This window comes from Malurus melanocephalus, unplaced genomic scaffold, assembly GCF_030028575.1.
Source record: "Malurus melanocephalus ecotype Western Australia unplaced genomic scaffold, MMel_1.1 scaffold_400, whole genome shotgun sequence".
NCBI lineage: Eukaryota > Metazoa > Chordata > Aves > Passeriformes > Maluridae > Malurus > Malurus melanocephalus.
In genome coordinates, this window is record NW_026623632.1 from 255,937 (window position 1) to 269,207 (window position 13,271).

The following is a 13,271-nucleotide window of genomic DNA, read 5'->3' on the forward strand; positions in this document are numbered from 1 at the left end:
TTTTGCTGTAATTTATTTGGGAGAGGATGTGATATGATGTTGATGTGATCAAAGTTGCCATGGTAATGCAACCTGCTACCTCTTGCTAAGACTGCTGTAGCTCTTAATACTTTTATTACAGCTCTTAACATTGCAGGATGTATCCTTTAGGTTTTAAGGTGCTATTTATGATCCATTTTCTTTTGTAGGAAAACCAGTAAGTTTTGCTGCTTGCCTGCAGGGCTCTAGAGCAATAGCAATGATAGCAATGCAAGAACCTTATTCGGCTGACGTGGCTCCTATCCTCTAATGCAGAGCAATTTACAAGCTATCAAACTATTTGGGAAGGCAAGAATGTCAAGACAGAGCACTTTCCTGGAAAGTCAGTGATCAGTATTTGGAGACAGAAATGCCCCACCGATAACACAGTGCAAAACTTCAAGATACAAACAGGTGGTTCCTAGCATTAGAACTTGGAATGGTTATGTCTGCGTCACTGAAAGGATCCTGCCTGCTGCAGAGTGCCCCAGGACCTCTGTTACTGCCCCAATCCTGCTGAGCAGCAGCAGAATGATAAGCTGGAGGTCAGCCAGAGTGTGTGCATTTGGGTTCACAGCAGTGAGACTCTCAAGATGCCGTCAGTTGTATGCTACTGTTCTTTCATTTTCCTCTGTTGCTAGTGRCTTCAACCCCTCTAGATAGTAGATGGCTTGCTCTTTGCAATAGAGTTCAAGGAAAATACTTACGAAGTCAAGATGGTTGTCTAAACTATTCCTTTCATGTACAGGGGTGGGATAGATAACTTCTGTCTTCTGCATTTAAAATGCTGTATTTATACAGGTATCCATTTTTTTCTTGTTGGATTTTTTTTTTCAAAACCTGTCTCCTGGTTTAGTGCAATGACTCCCTAGTCTTTCCTGCTTGATAGCAACACCTGTCTTTTTATCTGCATGTGAAAGCCATTGGCTGAATTTTGCAAAATTTGTGCTGGCAAGCTCCTTCCTATATCTGAATCTCTCATGTCTTTGAAAGAATAAGTTCATAATTGAGCAGGCTGTGMAATTTTCCTATCCTTGAGCTCCCTCTCTGTCCTTGTGTCCTGTGGTTTAGCACTCTAAACTTCTGTGTAAATTTTGGTATTTTTATCTAGAAAATACTGACAGTTAAGTAGATACAACACAGTGGAATCAAAGAGGTAAGTTACTTTTATCCAGTACTCCGATGGCTTTTGGCATAACAAGTGCTGTTTTTTGTTTAACTGAGCTGTGGGATAATACTGAACTCTACAAGTGTACACAGTACATACATATTTTGAGGCTGTGCCTCCATTGGTGTGAGCTAAAGGTGTATGCATCTGTTCCATTTATCACCAAATAGTCACAGGGATAATCACAGTAAAAGGCATAATCACATGTGAGGGGTTTGGTGTGGTCTCATCTCTCTGAGTACGATGCTCATGGGTGAGGTCTTAGGTTCTTTCCCCACTATGCTGTGCTTATAATCATGGCATCTTATTTAGGAAAAGAAGGGTCTTAGACTCCATCTGCATCAAAGTCAGAAACACTGGTCTTTGAGAGGTAATTCAGTTTATTTAAGCATTAGTCACTGGGTGGAGGCACCCACTTTTCTTCACTCATTTACACTTACGAGTGTGTGAAATACATTTGAGAGTGTGAAATACGTTTGACCTTAAGGCAATAATTTGTAGCCCATTATCAAACTCAAAAACAAGTGAAAGAATTTCCAGCACAATATAATATATTGACATTTTGGAAAGCTACCTGTTAGCTCATGCAACGAAAAGTTGATGTCTGTCCGGTTGACTCTAGCCATTTTTTCAGTCAGATATTAAAATTGCAGGCTCTGCATTTGCTCATGCAAGAATAAACAGGTCTGTGAAGAGGGAAATGTGGGATCTGCTTCAGTAGTTGAGTTTCTGACGACTGGTTCTCTATGGTTGTTTTCTCATCCTCTTGGTTTTCACTTGTCTGCAGGAACTTTTTCTAAWGTCTGCATGTTGTAAGAGCTTTGCCTCAAGATACGTCAGTTCAGAGCCTTTTCACCAGAGTCACTGATGTGATATGATAACAATTTAAGAGAACATTTCAAGAGTGTCTGCAAAATATTCATTTAACTTGTTCATTTGTCAGAATAAACAGCTGTTAAAGGTATGCCTGTGGATCCTAGGGTGTCCCTCTATATCCAGATAAGACATACCAGRAGAATTCCAGCACTGAGAAGGGTTTTATGAACAGATTGTTAACTTCTCTTTCTTACATTTTACTGATCAGCTCAAGGAGTGGTGATAGTACTGTTTGAGAGGTTAAGATGCAACAGTGGTATGGATTTTGGGTCAGTAAAGGAGGGCAGAAATTAGAGCTGGCAGGTGCAGTAAAGCAGTACCAGTAAAGCAATAGTTTTGGTTGAACATAAGAACCACCATTCACTTCAAAATACTAAAGAAACAGAGGATGCATGAAATGTCTCATCTGCAACTGGAAAAGGAATTTTTCATAGCTGAAATTCAGTTAATTGAGTGATAATAAATAAATTATAATATTTCATTCACGGGGTAAGACCACTACAAGGGAAATTAAGTGATTTTCTACAAAACATCACAAAACTGAATTTTATCGTCATCAACATCATCATTTTATCCCCTTTTTGTAAAAAGGGAGTACCAGCAGTTGCTTTCCTTTGCAGAGCATTTTGAAATAAAACTGCAGAATGCATTGGATTAAATCAGAACTTACAAGCTCATTAGGACTATTAGCAGAAATAGTAGAATCATGCAGCATATGTCACAGAAAAACTTTATGTTTCAGATTATTTACATGCTTAAGAATTTAGTTCTTACAAATTAAGGGAGGTGGCTGCTCCAGTTTCTCCTGCTGCAAAGGGAAATTGTTCTGAGTCTATTCAAACCTTAAATAACTTAAATCAATCTCTCTGTGTCTGTTTAAAGGAAGTGTTCTTGTTCAGAAGATCTGATGCACATGAGAAATCTTCATAAAATGCTCTCTGCAAACAAGAATTTACAGTAAGATGTGTAGCACTAATACAACAAAATGAAAATAATCCAAACCAGCATGAATCACCATGAACAAACATTAGATCTGTTCAAATAAAAATATAATTCCAGTAGTTCTGGTGCTCRTTTTTAATGTGACTTTTCATCTGAGCTTTCTACTTTTACAGAGAAATGCTTCCCTCTTTTAGAAAGCTTTCCACTAAAACCTGATTGGTGTGTAAAACATCATGAGCTCCTTTTCCTTCAGCTCAGAAATCCCAAGCCTTATCATAACTGAAATAGTGGAGGAGCCACGGACTCCATGGAGTCCTTGTTAATACAAGGGGCCTTACTACTCCTGCTTGGTTTTCCATGAAAAGTTTTCAGCCRCTGCAGTATGTGCCATGAACATATAACTTAAGAAATACTGGGATGAAGATTGTAAGAAAACTTGACTGGAATAAATACTTGTAACCTCCTGTGAATTTGCTGTGGTATTCCTGACTTGCCACATGGAGCTGTGTACTAAATAGAATCAATAATTTGGTGGTTCCTCCTGACTTCTGCTGGATGAGGCTACTCTGTTGTTGTGTCGCAGCTCTGGCCCTGTTTTCTCTCCTAATTTGTTGTGCTTGCTCAGTGAAATTGAATCGCTTGCCATTTCAGGCAAGTCTTGGAGAAGTTGTTTTCCTCAGTGCAGATGGCTCTTTCCTCCACATGTGAAAGGCAGTTAAGAGCTGCCTCATTTTTTTCTTAACCCTTCTGAACCATCTTGAAGTGCCTTTGACGCTGTGGTTGCAGAAGTGCTGTGATTCATGCCCCTTGGCCAATTTTCTGGTGGCTGTAAGCTGTCCTGGATGTCAGTTGCAGCACTGGCTCCTAATGTAGCTTGCTTTGGTTTATTTGGGTTGTTTTCTTGYGTGTTTTAACAAGGAAGAAGTGAAATTCAGGGGCAAAGCTGTCCCTGGGAGATGTCCCTGCTGGAAGCTCTTGTGGCAGCTTGGCACCAATGAGGGTGCAGCCCCATGTCTTTGCAGCTGCAGTCGTTCCAGCTGTGCATCTTCAGCCCGAAACAGTCAAGGGGAATCTGTACCCTGACCATTTCCCTTTACCCTGCTTGTTTCAATTGGGAACACAATGAGCTGTCAAAATTTCCTGCCTTGTTTCCACAGAATCCTTCCTTTCACTCTAAAAAGGATAATTTATCTAGAACTGCTAATTGCATGAATTGTCAGAATAACTGTTTAGCTTGATTTTTAAGGTGGAGACGAAGAGATGTGAAGGTCTGGTGGACTGATGAAAGGCTCAAAGTCGTTTGTCAATCAAAATAATAACATCGTGTGTTGCCATGAACAGCCCTTACCTCTTGGAAATTAAAACCTCTTTGGTATGTTATATATCTGGAGCAGTCCCTATTCTTGGTTTCTCTACTGAGTGTACTTAGATGTAATTAAAAGTAATAGGGAAGTATATAAATATTTTCCAAATATGTGAGCCAAGAAAAAATGGAGGAAGGGAGGTGTGGTTGTTTTAGCCCACTACCACTTCCTAACTAATCTTTCTCTAATGATGTAGGGAGAGACTAGGTGGCACCCGATAAAGTACTTTGAAATAACAGATTCATGAGGTAGAGCTACTTGATAACATCTTTGACTCATMAGAAACTTGCCTTCCCTCAGGATAAAGTTAATAATCACATTAGAATATAAAGATTTTAGTGACTTTTCCTAAGTCAGCAGGGATGCAGATTTATTCTACGTACAGATTCCTATAGTGCTAGAGACAGCCCAAACTTATATTGGCAGTAAAAAAATGTAAAATTAACACAAATAACCAGTTGGAATCATCAGTAATTTGCCATGACTTCAGGTCTGGGCCTTTTCTAGTTCAGCAAAAGTCATTCTCATTTCTAATTAATGGCAGCAATAGTTCCCTTGCTTCCCCTCTTTTTGCTGGAATTGYTTTATATGAATAGTATGCATAAGCATCGGAGTTGGCTGTATGAGTGTGTTGGATGTATGAGTATGRAGTGCTGTATGAGACAGCAGCACCATGGGAGGAAGCTGGGCTGCCAGGAATATCCAAGTAGCCGGGCCACAGAGCAGTTGGGACAGCAGCAGTGAACTTTATTTAAAATAGCTGTGGCTGTATATACCTGGTATCTCCCAGCATTGAATTATGCTCAGGTATCAYTAATGCTCTTTTCTGTCAAGATCATCAATAAAAATTCTTTAGGACCATTCCCAGTATGAATTTTCTAAAGATCATGGAGATCATAGACTAACAGTTCCAAAGCAAAAGTTTCCTTCCAGTGCACATGGTTATCTTCTTATTTTTAGTCTTCAGTTTTTGTACTCATCTCTTGCCTTTTCTTGTATGTTTTCTTGGGTGTAAAGTCCATATGGTTGAATTGCACTACMGTATTGCTCTTTTTCCTTTTGTCTAACAGTTAGCTATTTTGTTCAAGGTAATTAAGTATCTTGTATGGTCTGCTTTTGGTAAACCCATGTTGTGTTTTCTTTGGTGTTGCTGTTGTCTACTTTAGCATTCTCGTCCTCAAAACTGGGGTCATACTATTGAGATCAGAGTTAAGCAATCTTTTTGATGCATGACTGTATAGGATTTTCTTTTTTTGTACTACTATGGTATCTCCTTTGACCTGATAGATACATTATTTCATGTCTAGAAAGAAAACAAGTCTTGCTGGTTTTATAGTATTATAAGTTTTGGGTGTCTTTTCAGATTTTTGGAGTTTGAATTTTTTTTTTTTTAATGTCTCTGTTGATTCTGTCACAAGTGACATGTTTATCAGTATGTTAATGCAGGGGATTACTTGCAGTTTCCTGTTAATTCATTGGTGCCTACAGAAAAACAAAAGCCTCGGTCAAGGCATGCTCTGAATTCACACCCGTTCRAAATTTGCTGATGCCAGTGTTAGTAGCAGGCTCAAGCCTGCCTAATTTTTTCGAGTTTATATAATGCGTACCTTATGCTTGCCATTGTTACTCTTTCTGCACACATGAGCCAATCTGATGGGGCTACCTGTGGCAGAGAGCAACGCTTTCAAGTCTGGGTGCTGCTTGATGGGCTCTGGCTCGTGGGTGCTGATGAATCTTGTGTCGGTGTTCTACAAACTCTCCAGCTATTTGCTCCACCCTTCCACTCTTTAACACAAAGATCCTTGGGAATCTTGCTGGGGAATGGGTTCATATACCTTCATTGGCACAAGTTACGTGTAACTTTGAGCTGCTGATGAAGGGAGACCCACGGCATTACCATACCTTTGAAGTGGAACAGCTGAAGAGCAGGTAGAGGTTTGCACCTCCTGCCCCTGTTGTCAGGAGGAGTAAGTGGGGTCAACAATAGCTTGAGTTGGTTTGGACTGATTCCTTAGAGCGAGCGGTTTGCAAGGAGCCAGGAACAGGGAACATGTGTTCTGTCTCTGGAAATAAAAAGGCAATGTGAAAGCAAGGGTGAGAGAACCTGGATTTATATTTATAATCAAAAGTGACTGTGTTTGAAATATTCTTTATTTGCGTGCACGCTCTTGTGTCTTTTGTATCTCTAAGGACCCCTAGAGGGCACGGAAGTTTTTCCCCGCCTCAGATATTTAACTCAATAATTCTGCTTGGCCTTCTTCCCTTAAACATAATTGTAAGCMCATTTTAAGTGAACATTAGATAGAAAAGAAAAAACAGCATTTAACTAGGTCCTGCTTTTATGCTACAAGGTGTTTTCTWGTTTTTAAACTCAAGCAGTAGAAGCTAGCACTAGCAGCCAAATTCTTAATTTTCTGTTGTTTAGATTAGTCAGATACTATATTTGTATCCCAGAGGAAGTGCAATTCAAACTAACTAATAATTCATAATTTATTACAGACTTTGAGAGGACTGCAGTGTGAGCTGTGTGAGGTTGTGTAGTGGGTATGCTTTCAACACTGCAATCTCTGTTTCTGTAGAAGTGGAGTTAGTATGGTGAAGGACTGGGGTACTCTTAAGCAGAACCTCCTAAGTCTCCAAACTTCATCTTATTTAGGAATTTTTAATATTTTGGTCAAGTGCCTATAAAGTAGCAATTACATTGCACTACAAGATACTTAAAGTTATGGAAACATAAAAATTACATCTGCTTTCCACTACTTCCTGTCTACTTGGAGAGAGGTTCTGTAACTCTTACTCATCCTGAGAAGCATTTTTCTTCTTAAATTAGTTTCATCCATATTACATGGTAACTCAGGAACTAATCAGTATGAAAAAATACCAATTTTTCATGGGTTTTGGCACTTTATCATCTTTAAATATAAATAGTGATGCTCCAGAGTAATGCTTATCAGAGAACATCAAGTTTTACATACTTAAAACAGCTGCAGTGTTTGAGGAGAAGGCTTGCATTTTCTAGAGTGCTCRAAGAGCAGAAAGTAAAACAAAAACAAACAAACAAACCACCCACCTAACTTCAAAAAAATCTTCATACTTTTTTGGGGGGATTTTTTCATCAGCTAATGATTTTGAGACCAGTCCCACGACTTGAATTGTGAGCCTAGTCCAGGATTGAGAGCTTCATGCGAAGGCATGACTGTCAGAGTCCTACCTGTTCTTGCCTGAGAAAAAAAAGCAGACCCTCTGCACTAGTCCTGAAGCAATGAGAGTCTTCTTGCTGGGCAAAAAGCTGTTCAGTAGGATAATGTTGTGGTTTAATCCCAGCGAGCAATGAAGGGGTTTTTGTGTCTTTGTTCTGATAAGAGGATCAGCTGTACTGCTTTACCCAATTACCCAGGGATGTCATGGGAGACAATTTTTTGGACCTTTGTTTTCCCACTGGAGGAGCATAATGTCGTCACTTCGTATAAAAAATAGATCTAGATCAAAACAGCAAAGAAAGGCAGCTGCCCCTTCTAATGTCTCTGGGGATTTTGTGTTTTGCAGGAGATGCACGGGTGAGAGGTCAGACAGGGGTTGTCTCCGAGCGCCGCGGCTCCTACCCGTTTATAGACTTCCGTCTTCTTAACAGTAAGTGCGACCCTTCCTTCAGGTCGGTATTTAAAGAAACACRAATGAAAATCTCTGTTGAAAATATTTGAATCAAAGTATCACCTCATGCATATCTTCAGCTGTCTTCACACAGTCAGCATTAATTCCATTATTCCCACTCAGTGTCCGGCTGTGAAATATTGTGATTGTGTGAATAATGCTCAGTCTGTCAAGTGTAAATACAGTAGGGCCATGGGGTGTGCTGGAGAAGGAGGGGGCCCAGCTCAGAATTAAAAAGATAAACCTCCGTGTCCTTTAGCCTCTTAGACAACAGTTGGAACAGATTTATGTGAGTCTGTTATCCGGTCATATAGAATTGGCACAGAAGGGGAGCATGTGACAGCACTGACCAGTGGTTTACAATAACATTAATTTTTCCAACAATTAGAACCCAATCCAAAGCCCCATGGAGTCTTCTCATTGACGTCAATGGATTTTGGGTCAGGCCAGCAATGAACATCTGTTAAAAATAATCTTAACCTCATTTTGATTGAAGTTATTTTGCCACTGTTGTAAATAAAATAAAGCAAATCTAAAAGAGAAAAAAAAAATGAGACCCTGTTGAGTTTTTTTCACCTGATGATGGACTCTCTATACTGAAGCAAACCCGTTAACAAGTGTGCAAAAATCAATGTTCACAAAAAACCACTTAGTTTTGGGCCCTGTAGCATTCAGTCCAGATGCTGTGTTACCTTCAGTGTTCAGACAGGCAGATCTCAATGTGCCCTTGAGTACTGCACAGACCCCTCCTGTAACCTTAGAAAAAACTATTATTCCCTGTTTTCATCAAAACAGACTGAAACTCCCACAGTTTTAGTGTTGACACTGTTATGCTTCTAGCAATTGTGCTTTTCAACGAAGAGCAATTGTCAAACCAAAGTTTGAAATCTAGTTTTTTGTAACTCCTTGTCTGGATGCCTGGGGAAGGGAGRAGGGTGGCAGGGAGCAGGGAGGAAGCAAAGCAGGAGGACTGGCTGGGAGTCAGAAGTAAAGAAGAGCTCCTAGGAAGGGGAGGACTTGGGCTCTGCTGGACCCATGCTGGCAGAGTCACTGCCACCCAGCAGCGTGCTGCTATCAGTCTTGCTGATGAAAGGAATTTTCTGGGTCATAAGTCCATCAGAGTGCTGTGGCTGAGGTAGAAGGATGTAAGGGGTTAGATGGGACCATCAGTTTTCCCAGGACAAAGGGAATAACTTACTGGTTGAGCAGAGTTTKGAGGACAATTTAGTTCTGACTTGCCAGTGAAAAACATGAAGAAAAAACAGATGTAGGCTAGCTGGAAATAGTACTGGTCATGCATGCCCTTATAAAGACTGAGAGAAAATAAAGCACTTTACATTCTTGAAGTAGAAGGGGATAAATGCTCTTACTCAAATGTGACTGAATGATTTTTTTTTTTATTTTGAATATATATACATTATATAAAATTCCATTATTGTGTTCTTTCTTCTCYATGTGTAAAGAAACCAAAAACTTTTCAGGTTTAATTTTCTGGTGATAAGACTTTGACTTTTAACCCCTGTAGATGAATCCTGCCATCCTCCAAATCCTGCCAGCTTCTGGGAAATGCTGGTGCTGTCGATGGGCTGTCTAGGAAGACATCCATGGTGAGGGATGTATTGGTGAATACTCAGCCTTCGATCATGCCAGGAGCGGGGCACTCCACAGAACCCCTCTAATCATAACTGCTGAACTTTAAAATGTGGGGCCTCCTTATGTGTGCACCTCTGGTCCAGCAGAGTGGGGCACTTGGGGTTTTACATTCCCGTGTTCTCTGTCCCTCCAACTTACTCTTTTTACTGCTTTCCTGTAACCTGACATAAGGTATTAYGGCTGATCATGATCTCTGTAAGGGAAAACAGTGTTCCTAATTTTGGATTTCCCACAGTCTTCAGGTTTTTATCTATTTACTGTTTTCTATCTAAAGAGTAATGATGGCTTCATTTTTCAGTGCAAAACTAAATGAGGTTTCTCGATACTTGACTACTGATTTTGTAGGTGGCACTGGGCTTGGCTCACTTGGTGGTCTATAAGTAAATGAAGATGGTTAGTGTCAGAGCACGCAGATGTGTTTTGCCAGGAAGTAAATAGGTTTTTGTATTATTTGTTCATCTACATCTGTCCGTTAAATCCATTTCTGCTGTGCAGAAGCAGCAAAAAACATAAGCAGATAAGCAGCAAAAAACATGGTGCTGCACATCCTATCAAAAAAATACCATATATAAATGTCACTGCACCACACTCTCTTGAAAAGTGCCCAACTAATATTTGCAGTCAGATTTTGTCATTGTGTTGCATTTGTTTGGGAGCAGTAACTGGCAGGCAGGAACTGTATACTGAAAGATTTTACAGTGAGGGAGGGAAGAGGCAGAGAAAATTTTATASTAAATATCCTCAGAGGTTATAAACAAATGCAGTATAAACATTACTCTAGCTTCTCACTAACAAACTGAGCTTAAATAGCCATTGTTCCATCTCTCATCTGAAATACTGTTCCAAATAACAGTACCGGCCTTGTTTTAAAGTAAGGGAAAACACTGAAGCTCATTTTTGAACAGAGTTGACATTCATTATGTAAATTCACATGATTAAAAAAAATGCAGGGCACTGATATTTAATGTCAGACTAAAGGTTACTTAAATGTAACTTTTTTTCTGTGTATTTGAAGTTTCAGTCAAGCTAGTGGATTTTTCCCTTCTTTGTCTGTTAAGGGTTAATACCGACTAGACCATATCGTGTTTTTTCTGGAATCCTACAGTAAAGTCGCTTGTGTAACTTAAGACACCATTAAGTCTTTTTGGGTAGGAAAACTTCCTGCACTCTGAAAATGGGATCTTCTGTAGCCCTAATCAAAGCCAACTGGATTAATGTTGGCTTCTTGCTGTTTGAGYTAATGTCTGTGATGCCATCTACACATTCCTCCAGTGACTCTCTGCAGTGTATAGAAAGTTAGTGTTACTTCACCTTGTCTTTGCCAGGCTGTCCATGAGGATTTTTCAGAATCCTGTCTGGGGAAGATGCAGGGCTTTAGTGTCTTTTCTCTGCCTAGTTGCAAGCTTTCCTAGGCATAGTTGCACTGGTGGGTTTGGGGACTCTTAAGATGACTCTAGAATTGAATGTAAAATATCCCTGTGTCATCAGGAACTCCTTGGTTCTATTTTCTGAGGAGTGTATGTTCGTGCAGCCTGTGGAGACCTGCATGACCTACCAGATTCTGGTTTGTGTTGATGGCATTAAGTCAGAAAYTTGAGGGGAAGCCACGTAGCAGCTCCTCTCCTGCAGGGAAGCTGTGGCAGCTGCTGCCTGTTGTCAGCCTGATGTGGAACCCACTGGGGACAAGCCCACCATCCCTCCTTCTGTCCTGACAGGGCAACCAAACCACTTGCTCCCAATGGCCTCGATATCCTCCAGACAAAAATAAGCTCTGCATGGCAGACTTGGGGCTCTACGTTCACTAGAAGGCTCAACGAACCAATATCAGATTTTACAAACTCCTAAACTAAGAGATACAAATTTTGCACAGCCCTATAGGTTTGTGGGAGAATAGGGAGACAGTTTTCTYTTCAATTAATTCCAAACCAAACCTCACAAATTTTAGGAAATACTGACTTGGAGCTGGGTARCTGAAGCTTGAAGCTGAACCTATTCAGGTTGAAATTGATGTTGGCAGCTCATTGGCACTACCACATTTCAGTGAATTAAATGAACCTTACTGTGTTCACAGGACAGAGAAGGAGTTAAACTGAATATTTACAGGGTAATAATGTAGAATTTGAAACACTTCTGTAGTGAAAATTAATCCAGTTTTCCTTTTAGCAAAGTATAGTTTGGATTTGAAGAGTAAAGGAGCATTACTGTGGTAAGCGATAATTTAGTTCTCTGATTCACAGAGTTTCTCAGTGAGTCATTGAACCAGATCTCACSAGTGACTAATATGCATTGATTTAAATGGATTTTATTATCTCATTATGAGTTTTTGGGTGACTGTGATGGTACATTTCTTCACTGTCTTAACTAAAAAAAAAAAGTTTGAGGGAATTCCTTGGTAAATCTAGACTTGTAGSTAAACATGCAGCAATAAGCAAGAAGACCTCACCCTGCTGCAATTATGTTAGATACTTTGTTTTATTGCCAGTTTCAATCAAGTACAGTAACAAAATAACATAGTTTACAGCTGAGATAAGTAATTTATTATTTACAAATTTGCTTGTCAARCAAGTCAGAAGACAAGGAGGTTCTTAAGATTTAAATTCTCCTGTTCCCATCTTGTTTATGCTAAGGTTTTATCTGGATTAAATTTTGGCTTGCAAATGACAAAAATATTAGCCTTTAATTGACTMTATTTAATTCACTTCTTCAGTATTCACTTCAGTATTTATGTATGTGACTTGCAAGTTGGAATCTCTGTACCCAAATAGTGTTACCCAAAGAGATTTCTGTTTTCTTACACCTTGCACAACAGGAACACTGAGTGGAATCTGAGAATATGTAAAATGTCAAAACATGTTTGTAGACATTCCAAAGGTATTTCTCTGTATCACTTAGAATCTTGATGTTGTCATGCAGGCAGAAATTGAGTCCAGAAGAGCCCCACCTGCTTTAAGCTTTGCTTGGCAAATTAATGTATTATAGATTATATACTTTTAGCATCAGATGTTGATAAATGGTTAACATTAGCTAACATTCAGTCTCTGTCCTTGATTTGCTGTTTGACCTGAGTCAAGCAAAATACTCTGGTTTTCTGTTTGTTTGCAAATAAAGTGAATTCGTCACATACTTTGTGGGCATGTGATGAATTAGGTATTGGAGAAATGAAAAGTGTTGTGAGGATTAGTAAGGGAAGATATGAAGTCACAAAAATGTCTCCATTTCAAAGAACCAAAGTCTGTGGACATTTGAATCTGTGGTGTCTGCCTGTCTACAGAAGGGTCCATTACAAAATTTACATTCATTTTTGGGTTTGGACTTTGAACACTCCAGGGCTTTCAGGTAGGGCCCATCTCCAGGGAAAATAAAACTTAACCGCAGCCACCAACCCAAAACTGAACTATCAAGTAACCTGAACCCAATTGAGTGAGGTTAAAAAGTTTGGTTAAGTGTCTTGTTTTGTTGCCTTTGGCTAGAAAAAGAGGTGGGAGTGAGAGATGCCTTTTTTAAATATTTCTGACCTAGGTTAAATTGGGACACTAAATGTCTTGTTAGGAAGTTTCAAGGATTACCTGGATCCCAACCCATTCTGTGGAGATGAGTCT

The 13,271-nt window shown here is 39.6% G+C and overlaps 1 protein-coding gene across 4 annotated transcripts in view; it reads left to right on the forward strand.

Moving 5' to 3' along the window:
* Nucleotides 1-13,271, forward strand: part of PDE7B (phosphodiesterase 7B) — a 168,959-nt gene that overhangs the window by 122,977 nt on the left and 32,711 nt on the right. For 2 of the 4 annotated variants that reach the window (XM_057379304.1, XM_057379306.1), the window contains one exon: nucleotides 7,915-7,998. The exons of the other annotated variants lie outside the window; for them this stretch is intronic. In XM_057379304.1, coding sequence (XP_057235287.1) covers nucleotides 7,915-7,998 — 84 coding nt within the window. The remainder of the gene's footprint in view (nucleotides 1-7,914; nucleotides 7,999-13,271) is intronic. 4 annotated transcript variants of the gene reach the window in all.